At 42.1% G+C, this 27256-nt stretch overlaps 1 protein-coding gene across 1 annotated transcript in view; it reads right to left on the bottom strand.

The window, feature by feature from the left end:
• The window catches only part of LOC138296245 (pantetheinase-like), a 289635-nt gene that overhangs the window by 227369 nt on the left and 35010 nt on the right, over positions 1–27256 (bottom strand). Inside the window, exon 3 of the mRNA XM_069235173.1 lies at positions 6680–6872. Coding sequence (XP_069091274.1) covers positions 6680–6872 — 193 coding nt within the window. The remainder of the gene's footprint in view (positions 1–6679; positions 6873–27256) is intronic.

The raw sequence follows: 27256 nt of genomic DNA on the forward strand, positions 1-27256 counted from the left end.
GTCTTATCCGAGTCCGAGGAGAAACTCCTATCTGGTGTAGCCCAAATCACTGGCCATTACAGCCAGTCGTCGGATCCTTACAACTATTGCAACTATTCGGCATAGTCACAGGACTAGTTAAATTACAATGTCCATGACAGTGTAAACTCACTGGTGGCTTTCTCATCCCATCCTAAAATTATCAACACTCTGCTCTAGGGTACATGGGGTGAGGGGATTGAATAGACCACACCTCCCAGGCATTCCGGTGGGACGAGGCCGCTTATGATGCTGTGCAGCGCCCAAAGGCGTATAAACTTGACACGTGCTTTCTGCTGCGCACAACACTCTGCTCTTGGCCACAGCGGGTGAGAGGCTTCAGCGGACCACACCTCCTAGGCATATCGGCGGGAGGAGGCCGCCTACGACGAAGGCGCATAAACTTGACATGCGCTTTCCACTGAGCATACCCGGGCAAAGACCGGGCCAAGAGTGGGCCCAACTGCGCCCCCACTGCGCCCATCCGCGGCCGAACGAGGCTGGGCTGGGCCTACTTGCTTGGCTTTAGGTTATAAAACAGTGTGGGGCATATTTATACTCCGTTTGCGCCGAATTTGCGTCTTTTTTTTCGACGCAAATTCGGCGCAAAACTAACGCCATATTTATACTTTGGCGTTAGACGCGTCTAGAGCCAAAGTATGAGGAAAGAGCGTCATTTTTTTGCGTGAACGCCTTCCTTACGTTAATGAGATGCAAGGTAGGCGTTCCCGTCTAAAAAAATGACTGCGACGCAAATGCGTCGTATTTATACTCCCGGGCAAAAATCACGCCCGGGAGTGGGCGGGGCAAAAAACCCCGCATTTGCACTGGATTTTAGCGCCTGGGTCAGAGCAGGCGTTAAGGGACCTGTGGGCTCAAAATGAGCCCACAGCTGCCCTCCCATGCCCCCATGGACCCCCCCTGCCACCCTTGCCCACCCCAGGAGGACACCCAAGGATGGAGGGACCCATCCCAGGGACATTCAGGTAAGTTCAGGTAAGTATAATTTTTTATTTTTTTTATATATTTTTTGGCATAGGGGGGCCTGATTTGTGCCCCCCTACATGCCTCAATGCCCAATGGCCATGCCCAGGGGACATAAGTCCCCTGGGCATGGCCATTGGGCAAGGGGGCATGACTCCTGTCTTTACTAAGACAGGAGTCATGTAAATGGCGTCTGGGCGTCGTTAAAAATGGCGCAAATCCGGTGGAGGTGATTTTTTGGCGTCAACCTGACTTGCACCATTTTAAGACGCCCTAACGCCATTTTCCCCAACGCCGGCGCTGCCTGGTGTACGTGGTTTTTTGCCACGCACACCAGGCAGCGCCGGTCTGCTAGCGCCGGCTAACGCCATTCAATAAATACGGCGCCCGCATGGCGCTTCAGAATGGCGTTAGCCGGCGCAAAACTTTTTGACGCTAAACTGCATTAGCGCAGTTTAGCGTCAAAAAGTATAAATACGGGCCTGTATGTCCACAAGGTTTGCTGGGCAAGTATAGGAGACATTTAAGTGTTTAAGTGTGCTATTATTGTTTTCCTATTGGATGCCCGCCCCTTCTAGCTACACACTCATTTATTGAAGTGGGTGTTAATATATATTTCAAACTATGGGTAAACCAAAAACTGTAGTTCAGAAGGTAGATACTGAACCATGCTGTTCGACAATCGATTCCCTTTTGGTACAAACAGTGGGAGTTATTTCTAAGGAAATTGATCTTGCCGAAAGGTGCCTTTCAATGGGGGCAGTTGGACTGAGTGAAGGTACAGAGGGACCCCTCAGACCAATAGATCTAGTAACTAATAGTAATCACACCCTAGAATTGGAAGACATAAGGAATGATGTTGACAACACAAGGTGTATGGACACAGTTACTGCTACTCCTATATCAGTTAATCACTCACCCACCATTAAAAGGAGGAAACGATATAGAAAGGGGGCTGATAGCAAACTGGGCCCTATAACAACAGCTAATCCTGAACCCACTTATTGAAATAATTTTATATCTGCCTTTAATGATCTGCTTAAACCACTTAGAGACAAACTGGATAAAATCGAAGGGGAGTTGGGGAAAATAATGGCTATGTGCCAGAAATTTTCTATGCCCTTGGTGGCTCCTATTCCTCAAACAACTGTTGTACAGAATGTTGTACATAATGAGCCAGGCGCCATAGCTTTATCGCAGGGCATAGTCAATAGATAAAGCTGGTCCAGTCCCGAGCCCTAGGCGGAGGCATAATACTATAGAGGAACGAAGGGTGGCCAATGGCGAAGGCCAACCTAGAGGACATTGTACAATTATTAGCAAGAAGCAACACAGCTTTTCACTGGATGCCTCAAGACACTACAAATCCTAAAGCACCTAGTATGCCACAGCCAGGTAATATTTTTAACCCAACAAGCACTGCACCAGCCCAATTGCAAGCGAGGGAGAATCCTCCAACTATTAATCTACCACCGGAGTGCTGCCCCTATGTAATTATTATGGCCAATGTCCCTCCTTTACGGCCAGGCCAGAGTGAATCCCAAGGGACCCTGAAGAATAAAGTATTGCATTGGTTGGTCCAAAACAATCTATTTACAATAGATAATGCCCACCAGATCATCCTAACCCAAAGAGTAAACTATTCAGTCTAACTTTTTTAATTTTGTGGGTTGGTGATTTTAGCATATAGGCAGTCTAAGAAGAATAAAGGGTGGTTTGATCATGCATGCACTAAAGCTAGAGGGGGTCTTAAACAAGACCTTCAGATATCTCCCAAAGACGGAGTAGCAATCAAGTCACTATGGGTAAAAAAACAGGGAAGCCCAGGGAATCCCTGGAGCGAAGAAAGAAAGAGTTGAGGGAAGAGGCATGGACAAATTTGGCACTGGCGACATATACAAATAATATTAAATTGTTCTGGGAAACAGTAAATGCCTGTTTTCTGACCAAATGGGCACCTCCTGAACTCAGTTCTAGCGCATCCTGCGTAGCATGGGTGGACCACTTCTCAGAGGTCTTTAAGAAAAGGAGTGGGACAGTAGATATACACAGGCAATTGAAGTTGGAGCACCGCAACTATTTACATATCACCATAGATGAGGTATTATCAACTATCTCAGTTAGTCCCCGGGATAAGGCCCCAGGCCCAGATGGGGTACCGATGGAAGTTTTTAAATATCAAAGTGACTTTTGGGTACCTATTCTGACAAGGCTGTTTAATATAGCCATGACCGGGGAAACCCCAATGTCCTGGACTACGTCCATCATTATACCTATATACAAGAAAGATGACAAAGCTGATCCCAAAAACTATTACCCAATATCACTGCTGGATTGATCCATGAAGATTTTTAATAGGGTAATCTTGGTAAGACTTAATGTCTGGGCATTAGATAATAATATTCTTTCACCTGCCCAGTTTGTATTTAGGATAGGACTGGGCACTATAGAGCAATGTCTTAACGTAGATCTGATCATAGGGAATACACTAAGGCCAAAACCTCTTTACCTCTGTTTTGCAGATCTTAGTAGTGTCTTTGATTTAGTTGGGCATACTCTTCTTCGGACCACACTACTGGATATGGGTGCCCCAAGATACATTATTGATTGTATTGCTCACCTTTATGAACGTTTAACATGCAAAGTCTGCTTTGGCCAACTAGGAGAATGCACTCCCCCTTTTAATATTGGTAGAGGTATTCACCAAGGCTGTGTATTGGCCCAGTTATTCTTTTCTTTATATATTAATGGGGTGGATACGTTCCTGTAGGAAATCCAGGTGAGCCCCCCTATGGGGCTGGGTACACCCTACCTGTAGTACTCTATGCTGATGATGTTGTCCTGATTTCTAGGACCCCAGTGGGGCTTCAAAAACTAATGGATGGTCTAGAACAATTCATGACCTCTAATGGTATGGTGATTAACAACATCTAAAACTTTTACTATGATCTGTGGCCACAGGATAAAGAAATGTAAGAGTTTTTAAATTCATAATACGGAGATTACCACTGTAAAGTCTTTTAGTTACCTGGGTGTATTGTTCTCAAGCAATGGACAATGGGAACAACACAGTCACTTGGGAAAGGATAAGTTAAGAAGGAACTCCGGTGCCATTTTTAGATTTGCCAGCAATTTAGGGAGTCTCCTCATCTCTACTATGGCAAACATCTATAGGGCTAGAGCACTATCCATGGTAGCACATGAGCCGGTGTATGGGGGTACACAAAAAGCACCCCTTTACAACTAGAGGAAAATTGTTTTCTAAAACGTTTGTTATGTGTACCTACATCAGCACATCTAATTGGATTGTACATGAAGAGGTGGGCCTCCAATTCTTGGAGGACCTGCTGTGGGTGAGCCCTCTGCTCTTATGGCTAGTATTTGGTCTAAGGAGGAAACTGTTTTCACCAGGAAAATTATACTAGAATGTTTAAAATTGGATAATGCTATGCACAGTCCATGGCTTGCCTTTATTGATTCTTCTTTCAAATTTGTATTCAATATAAATATAAAACTAGACCCAGAGAAAGTGTTGACATTATCAAAGAAATGTGTAAAGGGCACTTTTTTGCAACAGAGGGCTGACAGTAGGAAAACAAATTAATCCATAAAATCCACTGCTGGCATCTATATGTCCCTCTAATTGGAGGCAAGTAGAGAAGGATACCAACTTGGTGTTACTAATATGAAGCATCAGTTCGTTCTGACAATGCTAAGACTGGGTAAAGTGAATCACTTAGTAGCATTCTCCAGAATGAGGTCTTGTCCCCTTGAGACATTCAGTTGCCCCTGTGATGGGATACTTTAAGGTTTTTTGCAAGTTTTATGAACATCTTAGATTTTTTTATCCCTCTTTTTTAAAAAACAGCATAAGAACCCATCTGGTGGCAGTGGAATATGTGTTAACACTTAACAACACATATGTATTTTATAGGGTGGCATTGTATAATTTAATCCCCATACAAATAAGGAAAAGTTTTGTTTTTATTTTCGGGGAAACACGATAAGTGCAATTAACCAGTTTTTTTATTTTCTTTTTACGATAATTGTTATTGTGAATTTGGGGGGTCAGTATTAATGGTATTTTACATTATATATTTATGTTTTCCTTATTATGGTTAGTCAGCATCTCTATAATGAATTAGGATAAGAGTATGTCGATTATGTATTTATATTTATGTGCTTTTTTGGCTATTGTGTATTGGCCGACTAAAGTTGATATACTGAACTATCTTTTCAACCCCTTCATCAGTGAAAACCAAAACCTATACCTTTTCTATTTTATGTCCTAAGTGTCAAGATTCAAATTGTAAATAAGAGATACCTTCCAATCAAAGTACAAAGGCGGAAAGTTACTTAGCCGCCTTCTGCGTATCTCGCTCAGGGGCAATAGGGTCACATACAATAGTAATTTAGCCCTGTCTTTTTCCAGTTTCACTTTATCTTTTAAGCTTCCAAAATAACAAGAGAGAGGTTTACCTGAAATGTTATACCTTGGAACCAAAAATGTGGGACACCATTGAAAAGGCGAAACCAGTTTCAAATGCCTGATCCAACTGTGGTGTAAATGTTCCTCTACAAAAAGATGGACTTGAGCCTCGTGTACGGCGGAGACCGAAGATATTTGATGATTACGAGTGCCATTGAAGAATGTTACATTGTATGCAAATATCTATGTGGTTTCGTGCACAGTTCTTTCTTTGTGCATGTTAACCCGTTGTTTTATGCAATTCTTTTATACTGGTTTTATTTTATGAGGGGGGTGTCATATATTCCTCTCTATGGTTGTTGGACTTTCTGGGTTTGACATAACTCTGTTGATTGTGAGTTCTAAGATGGAGTTCTAGAATGCTGCTCCTGCCTGTGGTGGTTTGACTGGAATAACTGTTGTTGTGAAATAATTAAATAAATCATAATTTACATTAGGCAGGCCTGTACTGAATCTTAATGGTGTCCACCCTAACATGAAACATAATAACTACCATAAAGTTGTAATAAATTTCGACAAACTGAAGAAGTCATTTAAAGTCGTGACAAGCATGCAGTATATAGCAGCCAACTGCCAAAACAAGTTAGGGCCACCGGAATTATGCCATTCTGCATACACGGTGTTTCCTACATAATTATGGATTTGCTGCACTTGCAACATAATCCAACATCTGCTTCTTGATTTGCAGATTTCACCTAAAAACTTTCTTGCTCAAACAGTTCTGGAACTTACTAATCAAAAAAAGTGTTTTTTTCACAATGGTAGGCCCTTTCCAAAGGTTCACTGATGATCATTCGGTTACTATTTTCAAGTATTAAACAATACCGATGAGGTGCAACTTTGCCCAGGCAGCATTAATGGATGTTGAACCGACAAATTAACGAAATAATACTGTCACAGATTTTGCCGTATGATGCTGCACAATTGACATTTTCTTGCCGCACTTATTTTGGCTCTCCGTTTCCGCATAATTCCATTGCCCTTGACTACAGTACAATGATCACAGAATATATTTAATGCAGACCAGAAAAATACTTAATAACTGCAACAGGGACGTATCGAAGTGTTGCATCAAACTTTACCTGAAAAGTTTAGTAACGATTCATCTGTGTCACTTGCATGGAACATATTACGCATGTTGAGTATAATCAAAGTAATGATTGTCAGTTGAAGGTGCAGCTCGCTCACCTTGTGGTAACGCGCCACGAGTTTCCCCTCGTCATCAAACACGACATTGGTATTATACTGATAATGGCCATCTGCGGGGCACATGGTATCGCCAGGTTTGCAGGGCTTTTTGTCGCCAATGTTTGCTGCAACATATATAGAATTGATTCTTGCCAGGCAGCTAAGCCTTTCCTGAACTGGAGCCGGTCCGAACCTAACTCACAAAGAGAAAATGAAAAAGACTCGTAAGAAAATTAAGAATTGTAAATACTTAAGGTACAAATTGGACTTCATCTCTCATATTAAAAAACATAAGATTCACATATTATTTTAAAAGACATTTAAAAAACGTTCATGACATGAATATTTATATAATGACTATAACACGTATGCCTATTAATCACTAAAATCTCCTTCCTGGTGCGACAGTATGCGTACCCGACAGCGATGTGAGGTTATACCGACGGCAATGTCGCGCTATACAAATCTGTTTTAACATGACGTCACGTAGCATTTCACAATTGATATAGAATATATTTTCACTTATTGGTATGAAAGAACTTTACCAAAAATCCACTGCCTGCATTCTCATGCCATCTTCTTGACGTAATATTTCAATGGATAAACAAACATGTTTTTCTGTGAAGTTTCTGCTTGCCAACTTTCTAACGCTGCATCACACTTCCGCACCTTAAGACTTTCCAGCAAACAGTATATTGATTAGTAGAATTCACAGAAATTCCTTTCCATAACTTAAAGCTTGATAATAAATAGGCGTGTGATGACAATTTGGAACAAGGTGCTAATTGTCACAAATATTTCTATTCAGGGCCACTGGAATTATGCATGTCTGCAGCACCAGGGTTTTCTGCATAATTTTGGATTTACCACTCTTGCCACATAATTTATCATCTGCTGTATAATTTGCAGATTTCAACAAGCAATTTTGACTTTTCCATGAACTGAACAAACTACTTAAAATAAAGTGCCAAACATCTTGTCATATAGTGCAGGCTTCTTGAAAAAAATGATGGATTAACTTTTGGTTGCACACTGCTGAATTCAAGAGATAAAGTGGTATTACTGAGGGCAAACGTTTTCCAGGACAATATAAGGTCTTAAAAGGTATGGTACCAGAATAATATGGTCAGAATATCGTCTGATATAAATATTGTGTGTTAAATATTGCCTATATAATATATGTCCATAGGAGTTAATAATTGAAAATCTACACCCAGGGAGACAACATGTTTGTGAAGGTTACTCAGGATGAAGTATTTATGTCAGAGGACATTTCTTTATTCAGGTTAGTCGACCTGCTACATAATTTGATCATCCACTGCCACATGATTTCGTGGCCCATCTATATATAATGCAAGGTTGTGCACTGTTAGTCAAATACTTGTTGTAGCAGTCAGTCAGTCCCATTTATGAGTAGCAAAAAAAATATTTTTGCTTCTAGAGAAAAACAGCAGAGATTTCAGGAAATGGAGCAAAACAGCACTTTATAGTATGATCGTAGTACTAAATAAAGAGCAAACGGCAATGCATAGTATTGCACCATTCCACACCTCATATTATACGGCATTCAACATCTAAATCACCAGGCATTATCATATACAACATCCAAACATATAACATTTTACTGTGGCATTCAACAATCCTCATCTAACACTTGGCAGAACAGTGCCACCAATTAATAAAGATCGCACCACATCAAGGTTCCTCACATCATGCCATTTCTCTTCACCACATCACCCCACTCATTCCATACCACTTCTGTCACATTACACATTACACTCATCACACTACATCTCATAACATCACGACTCCTACGACACATTGCACTGCAGCACTGCTCACCACACCTCACTCACGACAGCCTACGTGATCCACATCACAGCTCATCAAGTTCTATCGAATTTTGCTGGGCACCATACAGTGAAATGGTTTCTGAATGATCAAAGAACAATACCAGTAATCGTTTTCCCTAAATATTGATTGAAAAATTAACATACCATTGGAAATAGATTTTCTTTCATTATGTCCAATTGGATTGTGTTTTTTCAGAGGATATTTAGAAGTCTTGCTTCACACCTGTCAGACGCCACACTGCCTCCAAGGAAGGACATATCACATGCCGCAGCATATCTCTTCGATGACCTCAACAACCAGAACCACATCATACCCATACTGATGGAACTCCTCTGGTATCCCTTGTCGTCCCTCAAAATGTTCAAAACTGGCTTCCTCTTTAACAAATAAATCAGGACCAGCATAACCAAAATATCTGTCAGATAAGCTCATAATTTCTTGTGGTTCTTTGCACATCCAGAGCAAGCATGCCATCACAATGCAAAATCGGAAGAAAAGAAGTCAACAGCCTTCTCCCTGCATGCACCCACAATCTAGAACAATATCATTTTATTCATCAGGACCGCACCAACCCTGCTCCAGTTTAGGCAAGAGCTGAATAAGTTCCTCCTTTAAGAACAGTACATCATGATGTACGAGCCGTCCCCTTGTGCACCCAGAATCCAGCTAACTCTCCAGTCAGGTATTGCCTGCCTCTCTGCCTTTGAGACTGCACAGCTGGGGTTATGGCAGGATTTCAACCACAAAAATATTATGGTGAAAATGAAATCGATGTTGAATTATCAAAATCACAAATGCTGACTTTATGTACTTAGAATTCAGGATAACAATATATCACCTGCAAACGTATTGTGGTCCAAAGTACTGATATGATATTAATACATATATGTATTTATTAAAAAATAAATAATATATATATATATATATATATTTAAAACAAAGGTATACATTTATCAAATATCTATATTCATTTACATTTATTAGTCTTATAAATATATGTAGCATACTGTTTACCAATAAATTACCTATAAAAATCTTTACATTAAAATAAACATAACATTATTTATTGATGTAAAAAATAAACAAGGCCAAGCTATATAATTATAAATTACTGTAGCTAAAACTATAAACCCATCAATAATTTACTAAACCATATTAACCATTTTCAAATTACAATTCTTAAAATCCTTAAAAATATTTTTAAACAAGCTAAGTATTTTTTTAAACAAAAGAAAACATAAAAATATTAAAAATTAAACAAATATATAAAAAAGTAATTTGCTAAATTGAAATTTAACAACTTGAACATATTTTTTTCATAAAGTCAAGTGAAAGTAACATTTACCAATCCAATTCCAATCCAAAATTTATAACATAAACAATATAAATTAAAAAGATTTAAAATGCTCTACTGTACCTCAAATTCAACAAACAGTGAGGAAAATAGATACATTGTGGGGGTGAGATTTACTATTCTAATTTTGGCATAACCAATATTAGGGAATGTACATATATTTGGGTGGGGGAGGGTCAGCTTTGTCATTCCAACTCAAGGGCAGCTAACATTAGGGATACAGCAAATATTTTGTGGTTGGGGTGGGGCCAAATTTACCACTCTGACTTCAAACTAACTAACTTTGAAGAAAATACCTACATTCGGGATGGATCAGATTCACTATTCTAACTCTAAACCAATAAACATTGCGTTAAGTGTATATATTTAGGAGAGTCTGAATTACGATGTTAACTCCAGTGTAACTAATGTTGAAGAAAGTATATATTTTTGGGTTGGGGCTGGCTTTCTAGAAAAAAACGCAGTCCAACAAACACTGGCAAAAGTACATATGTTGTAACTCCAGTTAAATAAGCACCCTAGAAAGCACATACATTAGGAATATCGAGTTTATTATTCAAACTCCTGTCCAACAAACTCTAGAGGAAGCTGCATATATTTGGGTGTAATGGGGGGAGGCTTAGATTTACTACTCTAACTCCCATCCAATGAACATTGGAGAAATTGCATGTGGTAGTGGTGGTGGCATTAGGTTTACTGTTCTAATACCAGTCCAACTAACATCTGTGTTTTTTTTTTTTTGGGGGGGGGCGGATTTAGAAGGATCTTCAGAAAGGTAAATGTACACATATTCTAACTCCTGTTCAACAAACATTGGTGAAAGTGCATATATTTGGTGGTGGCGGTCAGCATTAATGTTCTAAATACAGTCCATTGGTGAAAGTATGTATATTTTTTTGGGGGAGGCAGATTTCAAAGGTTATTCACAAAGGTAAATGTACACATGACTAAAGACACAAGCGTAAATTTACTCTTACACTTTGTAGTAAATATACTACTTTTAGTTATTCAACATTTACAAGTGTAAATTTGCCGCAAAGTGTATACTTACTGTTAGACCCGACAGCCTCAGGGTGGTCACCCTTAACTTTTTGCCTGCCTCCCTTCACTTTTTGACACCATTTTTGCTGGTTTTAGGACTCTGCACACTTTACCACTGTTAACCAGTGCTAAAGTGCATATGCTCTCTCCCTTAAAACATGGTGGCATTGGCTCATACCCAATTCGCTTATTTAATTTACTTATATGTCCCTAGTACAGTGCACTACATGTGCCCAGAGCCTGTAGATTAAACGCTACCGGTGGGGCTGCAGCACTGATTGTGCCACCCACATAAGTCGCCCCTTAACCATGTCTCAGGCCTGACATTGCAAGGCCTGTGTGTGCAGTTTCACTGCCAATTTCACAGCGCTTCGATGCTCTTTGAGTAGGAACGCGCTTTATAAATCTCGAATTACATTACATTACATTACTTGCCAAGCCTTAAAATTCCCCTTTTTCTACATGTGTCACCCCTAAGGTAGGCCCTAAGTAACCCATAGGGCAGGGTGCTGTGTAGGTAAAAGGCAGGACATGTAACTGTGTAGTTTATATGTCCTGGTAGTGCAAAACTCCTAAATTCGTTTTACACTGCTGTGAGGCCTGCTCCTTTCATAGTCTAACATTAGGGCTACCCTCATATACTGTTTGTATCCTTGTGCACTTCTAAGCCACTCTTTGAAGTCTCCCCAACTTCAAAGGCACATTAGGGTGTTTAAATGGGGCCTCTGACCCTTCCAGTTCAGAAACTTCCTGGAAAAGAAACTCTGCACCAGAACCTGCAACCTGTCAAGAGAAGCTGTCTGGCTGCCCAAAGGACTCACCTGACTGCTGCTTTACTGTTGCCCTGCTGCCATGCTGCCCTCTGGCTCTGCTGAGAAGTGCTCTCCAAGGGCTTGGATTGAGCTTGCCTCCTGTTCCTTGAAGTCTCGGGGCCAAAAAGACTTAGGGGGTTATTACAACTTTGGAGGAGGTGTGAATCCGTCCCAAAAGTGACGGTAAAAAGACGGACATACCACCAGCCATATTACGAGTTCCATAGGATATAATGGACTCGTAATACGGCTGGTGGTATATCTGTCACTTTACTGTCACTTTTGGGACGGATTAACACCTCCTTCAAAGTTGTAATAACCCCCTTAATCTCTTCAAAGAACTCCTTGTGCGGTGAAAATTGGTGCACAGCCTGCCGGAATCGACGCACAGTCTGCGCCACTGTGAGTTAATCACCGCACGCCAGACCGGAATGACGCAGCCGGCTCCATGAGTGGAAATCGACACAGCACCTGCATTGTGACCAGAACTTCGATGCACGCCCCACTGGGTCGATGCATTGCCGAGCTGGAACAACACAGACTGACTTCCTGCGAGGAAGAATTGACGCAGCGCCTGCCGTGAGACAGAAATCTCCCTGCATCGCCGACCGGATCGACGCAGCTCCTGTGACTTCGCCCGGCACGCCCAGGATTTCTCCGCATCGTTCCCGGGGCGTCCAAATACCCTGCAACCCAAAGAGGATCCAAGCCTGCTCGCCGGAAATCGACGCAATGCCTTGTTGCGTGGAAAAACATCAACGCATCGTCTGTATGTGCCTGGAGAAACTGACGCACCCCTCCGTGTTTTCCATGCATCTCCTCCTCTGCGGTCCCCTGCAGACAATTTAGACGCAAACCAGGTACTTTGTGCTTGCAAGAGACACTTATTGCTATTTAAGAACTTAAGACTCTTTTTATCATTTTCTGAAGTGATATTTCAATGTGTACTTATCCAATCTTGAGCATTTTGACCTGCATTTAATCTGATACATATTCTATATTTTTCTAACCTGTGTGGTGTATTTTTGTGGTGTTTATACTGTGTTATTGCATGATTTATTGCACAAATACTTTACACATTGCCTTCTAAGTTAAGCCTGACTCCTCAGTGCCAAGCTACCAGATGGTGGGCACATGATAATTTGGATTGTGTGTGACTTACCCTGACTAGAAAGAGGGTCCTTGCTTGGACAGGAGGTAACCTGACTGCCAACCAAAGACCCCATTTCTAACACTTACATATCCCCACCACCCTCAAATCTGAGAATTTTTTTCAAGGGCAAAGTTTTTACTAGTAGTGGTTCATACATAACCAGTCTCTGCCACTAGGATGGAGATCTCCCTATGGGATAGTATGGGGAAAAGAAAAAAAAGTATCAAAAAATAGCAAGAATAATTTTATGTCCAATATTAATTTAATTTAATATACATATTTATTTTAAAAGTAGAACGAAATGAAAAGTGCTACAGCACAACTCTTTTTGAAATGCACATTTCAATAATTTAAATATATTCAATCACAATATTTTTCAAAGATTGACTAACAAATACCATCTAAAGTAATATTTCACATTTATTTATGTCTATAACAACTTACTAAATGTTAATTATACAATTAATTTGAATTAGTGTGATTGTTTTAAAAAATTGCATCTATCTTTAGAAATTATATCAAACTATTTGATATAACATTTCTTTTTTAAATATGATTTATTACATTAAATCTATATATATTTTAAGAAGTGGAAATGCATTTAGTTATTATCACATTATTTTCTTTGGGTTTCCATTTAAGTCCCTACCTCCATCATTTTCTAAGGGGGGTGTTGCAGCACCATTGGTTAGCTATGTGTGGTGCTGGACTTACTCCAGGTCTGCGTTGGTATATTTGCAACTGTTTCGGACCTTTTTTCACTTTAGTAACATTAGAAGTGCAATTCGTGAATAGAAATGAGCATGAGTGTATGAGTATCCCTCCTTATACACCTTCTTCCTTCTCCCTAATCCTTCCCATTTAATAGTACGTTTTCTCTGTTTTACAGCCACTAACCCTGTCCTCCCACATAAACATTAGTGTACATATCTGGAGACTGTGCATTTGGGGCAGAGCTCTCTGCTCAGAAAGGATAGGAGAGGCCGAGGTGTAAACCTCCACATGTATGTTAGTTAATAGCTTTTTTTCTAATATGTGAGTAATACAATTGTAGTACTGCTAAACCCACTACAAAATTCACTTTGTGGATAGGATGCTTTGTGTTCTAAATCCAGTCCAACTAACATAGAAGAAAGTGCACATATTTGAGGAGATAAGAAGTACTTTTCTAAATCAAGTGCAACAAATATTTTGGAAAGTACATATATTTTGTGGGTAGACAGGTTTACTATACTACGTCTAGTCCAACAAACACAGGTGAAATGCATATATTTGGGGAAGTTGGTAGATTTACTATTTAATTTACATTTAAGTGTTACAAACATTAGGGAAAGTTTGTATATTTGGGGTGGGGTCATACCTGCTATTTAAACTCCAGTCCACTAAACATTTTGGATAATAAATATATGTTTGGGGGGAGGGGGTCACATTTACAACTCATTATTAACAACACAGGCTGACAAAACAACTAAAAAATCGGAATATACATTAAAATAGGTTGTAAAAATTTAAATAGCCCCATTGAACTGAATTACAAAAAAAATAAAATTAACTTTATGATTGTTATCAATATATTATAATTGTAAATAATAATTTTAAATTATTAGAAATGATTATGATAAAACACTATCCCCACTCACCAGCAAAAATACATATAAAATAAAAAAGAAGCCTGATAAAAACTATTATAATAATTTAAAAATAGTTACACAACCAAAACTGTTTTACATATTCACAAAATGATTGTTAAATATAATTATTAGTTAACATTTATGTTAAAATAGAAATGACATCTAATCCCAATAAAACCTGCAAACAAAACAGTACAAAAATGAAATATTTTAAAAATGATCATTAAAATAATTACTACTTTAAAAATTAACTTCATTAATGGTTTAATTGATACCAAGTAATATTAATTTTAATTAAAATGCTATCAATCAATGAATTCAAAATAATAAAAATATCTAAACATCTGACCAAATACTCACATTTAAAAAAATACATATTATTATGTTAGTCACGTAACATTACAATATACTTAAGCACACTAACCACCCAATCCAACAATAAACCCAACAACTCAAAAAACTTAAACATTACTATAATTTTGTTAAAAATAATTAAAACTAAATGGCATAGTAAAATAATTGAAGAAGTAAAACCAAAACACACTACAGTAAACATCAAAATAAAATAACAACTTTATAGTAAATATAATTTTACAGTTCGATATTATTGTAGCAAACTAAAACAATCATATATGCTATGCTAGAAGATTTATAAAGCGGGTGGCGAACCCGTAGGCATCCCAGTGCTAGTTGAGAAAGAGCTTTCCACTAAGGCCGGTGGTGCCACCTGGAGGGTCAGATCTTTAAAAGCCAGGACTTCAGTTGTTTTTTTGAAAGGACAGCTCATTGTCCATGGATCAGATGGTCAGAGGGAGGGAATTCCAAAGACTGGTAGCATTTACGCAGAAAGATCATCCTCCACTTCGGACTCTTCTGATGGTGGGAACGATGGCCAGATGGAGACTGGTGGATCTAAGTAGACGTTAAGTGGTGTAGGGGATGACAAACTGGCATAGAATGGGAGAATCCTGCACATGTAGAGCTTTATGTGCAATGCACCAGGCTTTAAATTAAATTCCTCGGGCAGCTGGTAGCCAATGGAGATCCACAAGACCTTGTCTGACTGATTTGCATCTAGGGATGCCTTACAGCATGTGTGCAGCGGCATTCTGCACGACTTGTCATTTTTTTAATGACTGCCTTGAGGGCACATAGGTAGTGAGAATTGTCATAGTCCAGGTGAGAAAAAATCAAAGCCTGGACTACCAGCCTCCTTGAGGACTTGGAGAGAAAAGGCAGAATCTTGTGCAGCATATGCAAGATTCCGGAGCAGCTAGCTGAAAGTTTGGTCACCGGGGTTTCCATGGACAAAGATTTCTTCAACCAAACCCCCAGACTTTTTATAGCCACTTTAGGGTCAGGAGTGGGGCAGAGACATACCAACCAGCCGAGGGCCCATTGAGGAGAGGGATTGTCCCCGAGGGTCACATGGTTGGTTTTAGCACTATTCAGCTTAAGACAGGATTTATTCATGCAGCTGGCTACTAGCGCCAGACATGGTCCCAGAGTGGGAGCTAAAGGATCTGAGTCGGGGACGAGCGAGAAAACCAGCTGATTGTCATCCACATAGGGGACTATAGAAATCTCAAAGGGAGCTACGATATCTGCGAGGGTTTGCAGAGACGTGTTAAACAACTTAGGGCTTAGGGAAACAGAGGAGCAGGCCTTTTAAAAATCCTGGAAGAATATATCCTTCAGGAAGGAGCTTAGCCACCTCAGGGTTTTCTCTTTTGACACCGGCTTAGAGGATACTAGAGAGTGGCATGATCAACAGTTTCAAAGGACACACTGAGATCAAGAATTATAATGGCAGTCATATCTTCTTGTTCTAATCTCACTAAAATCTGCTTCCTGGTGTGACTGCAGATAGGAGCATGGTTTTGGTACTATGTTTGCTCTGAAAACCAGTTTAGGTGTCGTGCAAGAAGGAGTTGGCCTCAATGAATTCAGAGAGATGTTCATTAACATACTTTACTTATGCCTGGAAGTAGGAAGATTGGGCGATGATTCCCGAGGCATGAGGTGTCAAGATTAGGCTTTTTAAGAATGGATTTGACCATGGTGTATTTCCAAGGATGAGGGACCACTCCTTTCTCCAAGGAAAGGTTAACCATCTCAAGCAGGATGGGAAAAAGTATTTCTCCTCCCATAGACAGAATTCAGGCTGGGGCAGCATCAAGTGGGAATCCAGATTTGGTTTGGCTAAACAAAAGCAGCAAAAGTTTCCAAGGCAAGGTGGGGGAGACTCTGAAAGGATGGGTGAGGTACTCTCCTTACTGTTACTAAAAAAATTGGGAAAGGGGCTTTTTCCACCTCCTGAAAGGAGCTGTAAATATCAGAAATTTTAGCTGCAAAGTAGACGGCCATAGCATTACACCTGTCATTAGAGAGTTGAGAGAGTGATCTATTGGGATTGAGTTCCAACAGTGCATTAGTGATATCCCTAGGTGAGTTAGCAGCTTTGTTAATTCTTGTCTGATTTCTACATGGTAGGCCCTGACTGTTTTCTGGTATTTAATTTTTTTGTTACCTGTAATCCTTTCTCCAATCCCTTTGAGCAATCTTAGTTTTTTAAAAACTCTATAATGGGGGGAGCACCAGGGGGTGCCTTTTTTTTATTTTTGATAAAACTTTATTCTTCAGGATAAATTGTAAAGGGAGTGGTTTATCCATTCTGAGATCCTAATATTGGCCGCATGTGGATCAGAGACCAGGAGGAGTGTGGTGTATGTGTCAAATTTTCACGCTTTAAGTGAGACCAGCACCGGTATTCCTAAACTGATGGTTGATGGTATAGGGATATCTTCAGGGCATTTTATGAACTATAGGAATCATAGGAAAGGTAAAGGATTGAGAACCTGCAGCAAGGGATTATTGGTAAAAATAACAGATTTCTCTTTGCTTCAGTGGTGCCCTGAGATTTTTGAACCAGTTGAATGGCTGCAAGGTTTCACATAAAGCTGATGGTTAGAGTATCTGTTGGATCGTCAAAATGTAGATTTATGTCTCCCAGCACAGTGACGTGTGTTTTTTTTATTGCAAGACTGGCAAGGACCCCAGGTAACGTCTGGGCAAATTGGACTGCCAGTCCGAGGGGACTAGAACTCCAGAGAATGTATGTGTGTTGAACAAGGTTATGACAAATTTTAGGCTTTCATAATTAACAAGTGGGCATATATCAGTGAGGCACATGAGATTGAACTTTAATATATTAGCAAGCCCACCACCCTTCCTGTCTTCTCTATCTTCTCTTACAATATATTAGTAGGGGGTAGGGCCTGGATAATACCAGGTCCTGACTCCTCATGGAGTCATATTACTGTGAGAAAGACCACCTCAGGTTTTACTTCTTCCAGAAATGAGAAGACATTCAACGAATGGCGTGGGAGAATTCTGCAGTTTAGGAGAAACATTTTCTAACAAGCCTTCCTGGAGATGTGGCAGGGGTAATCAGAAAAAGGGGCAAGTGGGTGCAATTTGAAGCAGTACTTACATTTCAAGTAGCCCTTAGTTAGGTCAATAGGGTGGGAGTATTTATTTATCATATACTTACATTCAACATTTTTGTCCATATTTTTATAGTCATGATATATTCACTGCAATATTATAGTTAGGCAATTTTTCAGAGTCAGTATTGTGGTCACAGTGCTCTGCAGCCTTTTGACTAGTTTTCCTCTATGTAAATAATATACACATACATATCTACATACATTTAGTCCAGGATATTCAGAATGAACACCATTGCCATTTGGAGGACTGGGAGGCCCAAGGGCTACAAGCCTACACAATGAACAAATAAAGTGTTAGGGAACAATTACACAGAATATCTGCAAACAAATAAAGTGGCCACAGAATATGGAATTCACATAATTAAATATTTTTGGATAATGTAATCCAATGGCCAAGGAGAATAGCTAATAAGTAATCAATGCAGCCCAAGATAAATTAAAGTCGCAGGCACTATGGGCCTCATTCCGACCCTGGCGGTCATGGACCGCCAGGGCCGGGGACGGAGGAAGCACCGCCAACAGGCTTGCGGTGCTTCAGGGGCAATTCTGACCGCGGCGGTAAAGCCGCGGTCAGAAAAGGGAAACCAGCGGTTTTCTGCCGGTTTTCCCCTGCCCCAGGGAATCCTCCACAGCGGCGCTGCAAGCAGCGCCGCCATGGGGATTCCGACCCCCTTCCCGCCAGCCAAGAGGCTGGCGGGAACGGGTGTCGTGGGGCCCATGGGGGCCCCTGCAGTGCCCATGCCACTGGCATGGGCAATGCAGGGGCCCCTTAACAGGGCCCCATTAGGATTTTCAGTGTCTGCAAAGCAGACATTGAAAATTGCGACGGGTGCCACTGCACCCGTCGCACACCAGCAACTCCGCCGGCTCCATTCGGAGCCGGCTTCATCGTTGCTGGGGCTTTCCCGCTGGGCGGGCTGGCGGCCTTTTGGCGGTCGCCCGCCTGCCCAGCGGGAAAGTCAAAATGACCGCCTCAGTCATTTGACCGTGGTACGGTCTTTTGGCGGTCTCCGCCCGGCGGGCGGTGCCCGCCGCCGGCTGGGGTCGGAATGACCCCCTATGTGTGTTTAACGTTTCATATGGAGCATGTACTGTGACAATATTATTTAAACTAGAGCCAAGTCAATTTCTCTGTAGCTTTTGTTCTCTCATGAGTGACTTCCTCAACAACTGAAAATTCTCTAACCCCAATCTTAAATTTGCTTCACACTTTAATTATCTATGACAATGCGATGTTGTTTGTTTACTTTTCGATAGAAAGAACGTTCTTACATTCTAAGCAAGCTGAGCACAACAGATACCTATGGTACCTTCTTCTTGAACAGATTCCTGTGTGAGGTGGTGGGGGCACACTCAGAAAAATATTTCACTGTGTCTAGCATGTATTGGATTTCAGAATAGATTCAGGTTTTTTACTGATTGTAACCCCTTTTTATGGCCTCAGCTAGGCCTCTTGCCAACATATCCATACCCAGCATCCTGTGTTTTTCTGTCCATATTTATTTTATGAGAATTTTCTGTACCTTTAAAATGAAAGATGAGTGACTTTAGACTGGCCTTCTAGCAGCCTTGACAAATGTAATCTGAGATTGCAGACCTTTTACATTGTTTCACATCATATAGTCCACATTTAAGGGATTTCTGTAGCAGTACAGGAAAAGTTTGTACATTTTGTAATCTCCATAGGCACTAAAATTCTAATGAGGATTTACGAAAAAACATCTAAAAGCAGAAATGCAGTGCTTCAAATGATATTTTGCATCCTACTATCCTATTTGGTGTCTACAATGGAACAGCCCACATTGGAACCCATAAATTGAGGAAGGGTAATTTATCTTCACTGTCTGAATGGAGAGAAGGTCCATGCACCTAGAATGAGCTTTAGCTTGTTAACTTTCTTTGTTCATTCTGAAAGCAGGAGTAGATACTCAACTGTAAATTTCCATGATGCGATTTAGTATCTGATTTCATTCTCTAGTAAGATCAGTTGACTAGCATGTGAGAGGTCATTTTTTATTTTTAAATCAGAAACCTCTATGATGTACTCAATTTGAAAGTGCTCAGTGAGTTCTCAACATGAAACTCATAAGGGTGCCAGTTGTGGGTAGCACACTTCATAATGGCTTACGGGTATAGTGCCATTCATTGTCTCCCCAAGAGCTGAAATATAGAACAGGACGTCTCTATTCCATCATCTGATCTCGAGGAACAGTCTTACCACCTCTGGAGTAACATTGGAAGAACTAGGAAATCTGTTATTGAAAATCTTGTAGCAGCCCCGAAAAGGAGTGTCATTCTGGAGTTATTCAGCAGTTCAAATTTAAACAATCAGTTGCTTACAATTAAGGATTCTATCTTTTGGGTTGTCATCTGGCACAGCCATTCCTTGAGATCCACTATAGATGCTGTGGCTTTGTCAGATGCAGCCCTATCACACCATCCAGAGCATGAGGTAATGTTAGGTAAATTAATATAGGGTGTAATATTATTCATTTATGTTGTGATGTCCTCTCCTATGCTACTCTCGCCAAGCAAAAAGGCAGACCACCAGCAGCATGGTGGTATTGTAGCTATGCGGTCCGACCTCCAGCACCATCATTGCCACAGCCAACCACTGAGCCTATTACAAACACACAGTCGCCGTGGTGGTCACTTTGTGGCAGTTAGCCAAAGGCGGTCGACCACCGTGGTACTCGTTCAGCAAAATAACAGACAAGTGAAAAATTGACAAATTACTACACAGTTGACACACATTGACCCAGTGGATACACCTGCAAATCACACTTTAAAACACACCCTTCCACAGACCACAATCCTTTGCATCTTCTCAGCAAGAAAGACATCAGAGACCACCGTTTTGTTTACATTGATAGATAAGGCACCCCTTTTTTCACCATCCCATTTAACACCTTGCACACATTTTTGCCCATTCACTCCCTATCTCACGTCCCCTGTTAAGTAAATCTCTGTCACCATGTGTTAGTTATCCACCATGTCACTTGCCAAAAATCCTTGTTTCTCTGAAGATGAGTTGAGACTATTGGTGGATTAAATCATACGAGTAGAGCCACAATTGTTTTTGAGCCTCTGTCCAGCATACTCCTCTTAGTAGGAAAATGAAACTGTGACAAAGGATTGTCAACAAAGTGAATGCTGTAGGCAGCACCCTTGGCACACAGGAGGACGTTAGGAAGAGATGAAAAGACCTGAGTGGCAAGGTGCATTCCCTGGCCTCCAGGCAGCAGATGGGGGCGAACAAAACTCCCAATGCTCAATTAGGCCTCTTTCCCTGGTAAGAGAAGGCCTTGGTCATCCTACATCCTGAGGGCTTGACAGGAATACCTGGGGGAGTGGAGTCTGGTAAGTCACCACAAAAAATGTTTGCAAAAATGTAATGTACTGCATGCTCACAGTTCAGCTTTTGCCACTGTGTTGTTCATGTACTTCACCAATATCTAATACCCAGAGTATCTGAGATGTAACACTGTCAATGTGTATTGTTGAACCCAACAGCACAGCTACCAAGGCCCATCACATGCCATAAGTCGAAATAGTGCCTGTAAGTCTTTCAAAATAAAAAAATCATCCCAGGAATCATGGTGTGTTTCAACATGTAAATGTGTGCACAAACGTGAATGCAGTCTACCTACAGATATGTAATACCCAATATTTGTTAAGTGTTGGGAAGCAGAGGGAGTGACCTGACTGCAAAGCACAATAAACCCTGTATCTGTAATACCAACCACCTGCCGAGGGTTCACTTGCCCATAAAACTCTGTTTTTTAACCCTGGAATGAAGATTACTCACCTGGGAGTGAGCAATATACAGTTCATTCTCAACTTAGAGACATTTCTGTCTACCTAGTTCCATCTTGACCTGCTATCCCAAGATAAAACTGTTGAGGACAGGAACACCTTACCAAGTGTGTTCAACAAGTATAATCCTACAGCCTCAAATTGCACCCCTGTATTGATATCTGCAGCAAGCACATTAATACAGCACTGCACACATGATGACTGCAGTTACATATACAACAAAGTTCTGGGTTTGCCTGCATCTCACTCAACTAGGCCTCAAAATGGTCAAAGGCATATGTTGCCTGTCCACTATGTGGCCTTACTGTTGGTAAGATGTCATTTCATCTCATGATCTAAAGTGCAACTGATCTGCACATCTCATCAGCTGCATGAGTCAAATAGTTTCGGCAAGCTTCACACATGTCATGTCATTGATACATGGCACAATAGGCTAACCTGCAACTTAAGAATGTCCAATGCCTCTGCTTATAGTAACACAAAACCTTTGGAGGTAGATGGCATGTCTCAACCAGTAACAATGTACTTCCTTCATCAACAGGTTGAGGTGCCACTGGGCACACTGAGGCCACAGAAGAGACAACCACTACCCCCCTGGATGAAGCCGTCAGTGATGACGGCACTTCTGGACCTGTGGATGTGGAGGACAGTCCTTGCCCATTTGGGCAATCTGGTCAGACGACAACAGTGAGTCTCACTGGGGCCACAATGTCACCTCCCAGCCATGTTTGTCAACATCCCAGGAAACAATGCACCCCCTTTCTCCTGTGTACCTATCAGAGTTTCCACCATCTTGTGCCCCCCAGTCCTGGATCCTGAGGTGCAACTCAACACTCCTGACACTGAGGATCCAGGACCAAGTTGGAGAGTGCACCCTGCGCCAAGCACACAGGCTTGTGGTGGTAGGGTGTGAGGGAGGGATGCTGGGGCCAGCCAAGTGAGGCCACTAGGGCTGCTTTTGGCCAGTACACCTTCAGCCATGTCTTGGGGGTCTATCAGGTGCCCCAAGGCATGATGGGCCAGGTGTTGACTGAATTCCGAGAAATGAAGCAGCTTCAGAGGGTCATGATTGAAAAAATGGATGTCCATAACAACAAAATGGACACCCTAATATGGGTTCTGAGGGAAATCAACACCACCCTGATCAGGGCTTTCATCCCACTACCTACCCCTTCCTGTGTGGCAGCTACATTACACCAAGGTACATCTGCAGCAGTAACAAGGATGGAGACCCTGCCAGAGGCACAATCACTAACAGATACCCCTGCCTCTGCAGCAGCTGATCCCACCACCTCACACGCGGGGACGTCCAGCAAAGAATCCAGCAGTATTGCAATAAATTCACCATGACAAACTCATTGCTTGCTGTCTTTAATTTTACATTTATTGTGCATATGTCAGACCATGTGGACCATATGATGATGTTCCAAGGTACTTGTGCAAGATGGGATATCTTGCATGTATACAGTGTCCATCTCAGGATTACAACCATTTCACACAAACGCATTCATACAAGTGTCTTGTCAAAGAAGAATTTTTATTACATTGGTCAGCGCATAGGCTGTCAATATATCCGAAGCATAGCAAATCATACATGATTGAATCATACGGGGTAAATGAACAAATTTACAGGTACAGACCTCTAGACCATAGAAGGAAGGGATTTATCAGACATAGGCCCTCATTCTGACCTTGGCGGGCGGCGGAGGCCGCCCGCCAAAGTCCCGCCGTCAGCTTACCGTTCCACGGTCGAAAGACCGCGGCGGTAATTCTGACTTTCCCGCTGGGCTGGCGGGCGGTCGCCTTCAGGCCGCCCGCCAGCCCAGCGGGAAAGAGGCTTCCACGATGAAGCCGGCTCGGAATCGAGCCGGCGGAGTGGAAGCTGTGCGACGGGTGCAGTTGCACCCGTCGCGTATTTCACTGTCTGCGCAGCAGACAGTGAAATACATTTAGGGGCCCTCTTACGGGGGCCCCTGCAATGCCCATGCCAGTGGCATGGGCACTGCAGGGGCCCCCAGGGGCCCCGCGACCCCCCCTACCGCCATCCGGATCCCGGCGGTCGGACCGCCGGGATCTGGATGGCGGTAGGGGGGGTCGGAATCCCCTCGGCGACGCAGCAAGCTGCGCCGCCGTGGAGGATTCAATGGGGCGGCGGTACACTGGCGGGAGCCCGCCAGTGGTGCCGGTCTGACCGCGGCTTTACCGCCGCGGTCGGAATCCCCATTGGAGCACCGCCGGCCTGTCGGCGGTGCTCCCGCGGTCCTCCGCCCTGGCGGTCTTTGACCGCCAGGGTCAGAATGACCGCCATAGTCTGCAGAATAGGGAAACATTAAAGCAGTTGATGTCATCAGCTGGAGGCATATTTCCAACCACACAAAAGTAATCCAACATCATATCATGCAAGACTCAGACAGATTGCAGCACAACAGTTTCTGATCACAGGGTCATTACAATGTAATATGTTGGCATCTGGTGGTATGACACAAGCAAATGTCAGTGATGTGGCACAGGCACTTTGGCCTACAATGATGAAACACATCAACAGCTACATACAGGTCATACAAAAAGAGCATTTAACCAATGTGAAGTGAAACTAATATGAATTTTGCCTACAACTACATATTTTTTGACTACATGATGACATCCATGATGCACCAGGGCCACCACACGACAAGGAACATGTCCAATAGAATCTTCTAAACTTCCATCCTATCACTATGCAAGCTGTCTTGGCACATGTTTCATACACCCAAAGTCTGTGACCTACATTCCCTGGAACAATCCATGTTCACCTCATATGCCCGATCGGCATCACATACCTGCCAATGTCACAACTCTGAAATGCCCACATGAAGATTTCATGGTGAAGGTATGTGAACAAAGAACAAAACAAGGAGTATAGGTATGAAACCATACATATGACACAAGTAACATAGCAAGCATCTGGAAAACAAAGTACATTACGATAAATCTAACATAAACGAAGCAACAGCATCAAGATGTGAATGTGTCAAAAGCTATCTCATCAAACAGCCTTTGGCTGATTTTGCCTGAGCATCAGCTCCCTAACTATTTCCAAGAATTTACTCCACACATTATCACAACTATAGCTCGTTTTACAGTCCAAGTCTTGACATCACATGGCATCCTTACACTCATGAGAAGAAACTGTTGATGAGATCTTGTCACAAGTCAGCTTCATCCTCTTCACCACTATCATTTTAATTTGACATTTCAGGATTCTCACCCGGTGGCACTGCAGGCTCGCCCTCCTGTGGGATGTAAGGGATATTCCTCTGAAGGGCAATTTTAAGGAGCATGCCACAGTGATATGACACACTTTCCCAGGTGAGTAGAGGAGGGCTCCCCCAGGCTTGTCCAGACAGTGAAATCTGGCCTTCAGGAGCCCAAAAGCCTGCTCCACTGCCCGCTGTCGTCTTCCATGAGGCCTCATTGCCCCTGACATAGTTGGATTCCTCAGCGGCATGAATAACCAAGGACGATTTAGATATACTGAGTGTCCTGTTTAGGAATGAGACATAAGTGCAACAATGGGTCACTCACTTCATGATTGTAGCACCTGACATTGCTTGCACAAAGTCAGGACAGATTTGACTTACCAACCAGCCAGGCCTTCTCTGGTTGAAGTTGTTACATCAGCTGGGGTATGGTGCTGTTTCGCATTACAAAGGAATTATGGGCTGAACCGGGAACCTGGCACAGACATTTGAGATGTAGAGAGCTGACAAGCAGACAAATTGCACATTGATAAAATGGAAGTTTTTCCTGTTGCAATAGATTTGTCCACAGGCCTGCGGTGGCACCAAGACATGTGTGTCATCAATTGCTCCCACCACATGTGGGAGGTGAGCAAAACCATAGAAGTCAGTCTTCACATTGGCTAAATCCTCACATTGAGGGAACCTGATATAGCTGTCAATGTGTTTCATCATTGCTGATAGGACATCTCTTAACATAAGACTGAACAAAGGTTAGGACATATCGCCAGATATGACCGCCTTATATTGGAAGAACCCTGTGGCCAGAAAGTGTAATACTGCGATGATTTGAGCATTGGGTGGTAAGCAGGTTGGATACTGTTTTCAGGCATCAGATCTGGTTCCAACTGATGGCATAAAACAACAAGTGTTTACCTATTTAAAAGGTATGTTTTATGATGTAATGTACTTCCACGGTTTAAAGGTCTGGCAATGGATGGTACACTGGAGCTTGTTGCTTCCTCCCTCTCCCAGGGTATCTATATGTAAAAATACATGAATTAGAGCATTAGTCACTGTGTCCATAACAGCATACATGATGTATAGCAACAAATTCATGTGACAAAGCATTTCTGACTGGAAATACATTACACCCAGTACACATCACAGCTGCAACTACACAAGGGTCATATGTGACCCCCATGATCCAACACATGTCCACAACATGGATTTGGGCAACACTCAAATATCTTCTCCTCAATTGCCCCTCGAAATTTAACAGTCTGTTCCGACTGTCAAAAATACCATCAGCGGCAGTGGAGAGTGGCACCCCCACCATATGCCATCTGTGCCAAGCGACACACTACACAGATGATTGTATAGTATAACCTATCCAACAAAACTGTTTTAGCATGTTTGCGATGATCCGACACATATATTGGTGTTGTGATGTATCTAACAGGTCCAATACTGTATTTCCAACTGCCAAATTAGCGGATGCCTGACCGACTTCACTGGACATTATGAACCGCCCACGACCGCTGGTGGAAGTCATCCATGCAGTTGGCGGTTTCAACCATAGCGGACACAGCCATAGGCTAAGGTTGTTGCCTGTGGCAGTCGTGGCCCCATGGCTGTGCCCATTGGCGGTGATGACTGCGTACGTGGTGTACGCACATGCTGCGTTTTGAAAATGTACTCACTTGACTCCTGACACTGCTGCCATCAGCACCTCCACCACTTCAGCTGCTGGGAGCAATCATGCCACTGTCAGCAGGTCAAAGAGCCCCTGCATTGTCTCCAGAAGAGCCAGAGAAACTCATGGACGAGGTCTTTCCCCTGTATGGTCAGCTCTATGGCTCACCAGAGAAGCAGGTAAGAACCTCATAGGCACATTTGACTTTGTTCAACACCATCCTTTCCTCACAGGCTACAATGTGCCCCTGTGTGCCGGATAGTCTTCTTGTGTGCCTGTTGTCACATTTTGTGTGGCATAAATGAAATGCACATGGGGTGCAATTATTGGAGAAAAGTACTGTATGTATTGCACATTCACAATGTGTTGTGTGTTGTGTTTTAAGGCCACGATCATCCTTGTGTTGCATTCACATACCTAGGCAAGAAGACTTTGGGGGTCATTCTGACCTCGGCGGTAAAAGGCCCTTACCGCCGGTCAGAAGTCCGTCATT

Source organism: Pleurodeles waltl, chromosome 5 (assembly GCF_031143425.1).
Source record: "Pleurodeles waltl isolate 20211129_DDA chromosome 5, aPleWal1.hap1.20221129, whole genome shotgun sequence".
Classification (NCBI taxonomy): domain Eukaryota; kingdom Metazoa; phylum Chordata; class Amphibia; order Caudata; family Salamandridae; genus Pleurodeles; species Pleurodeles waltl.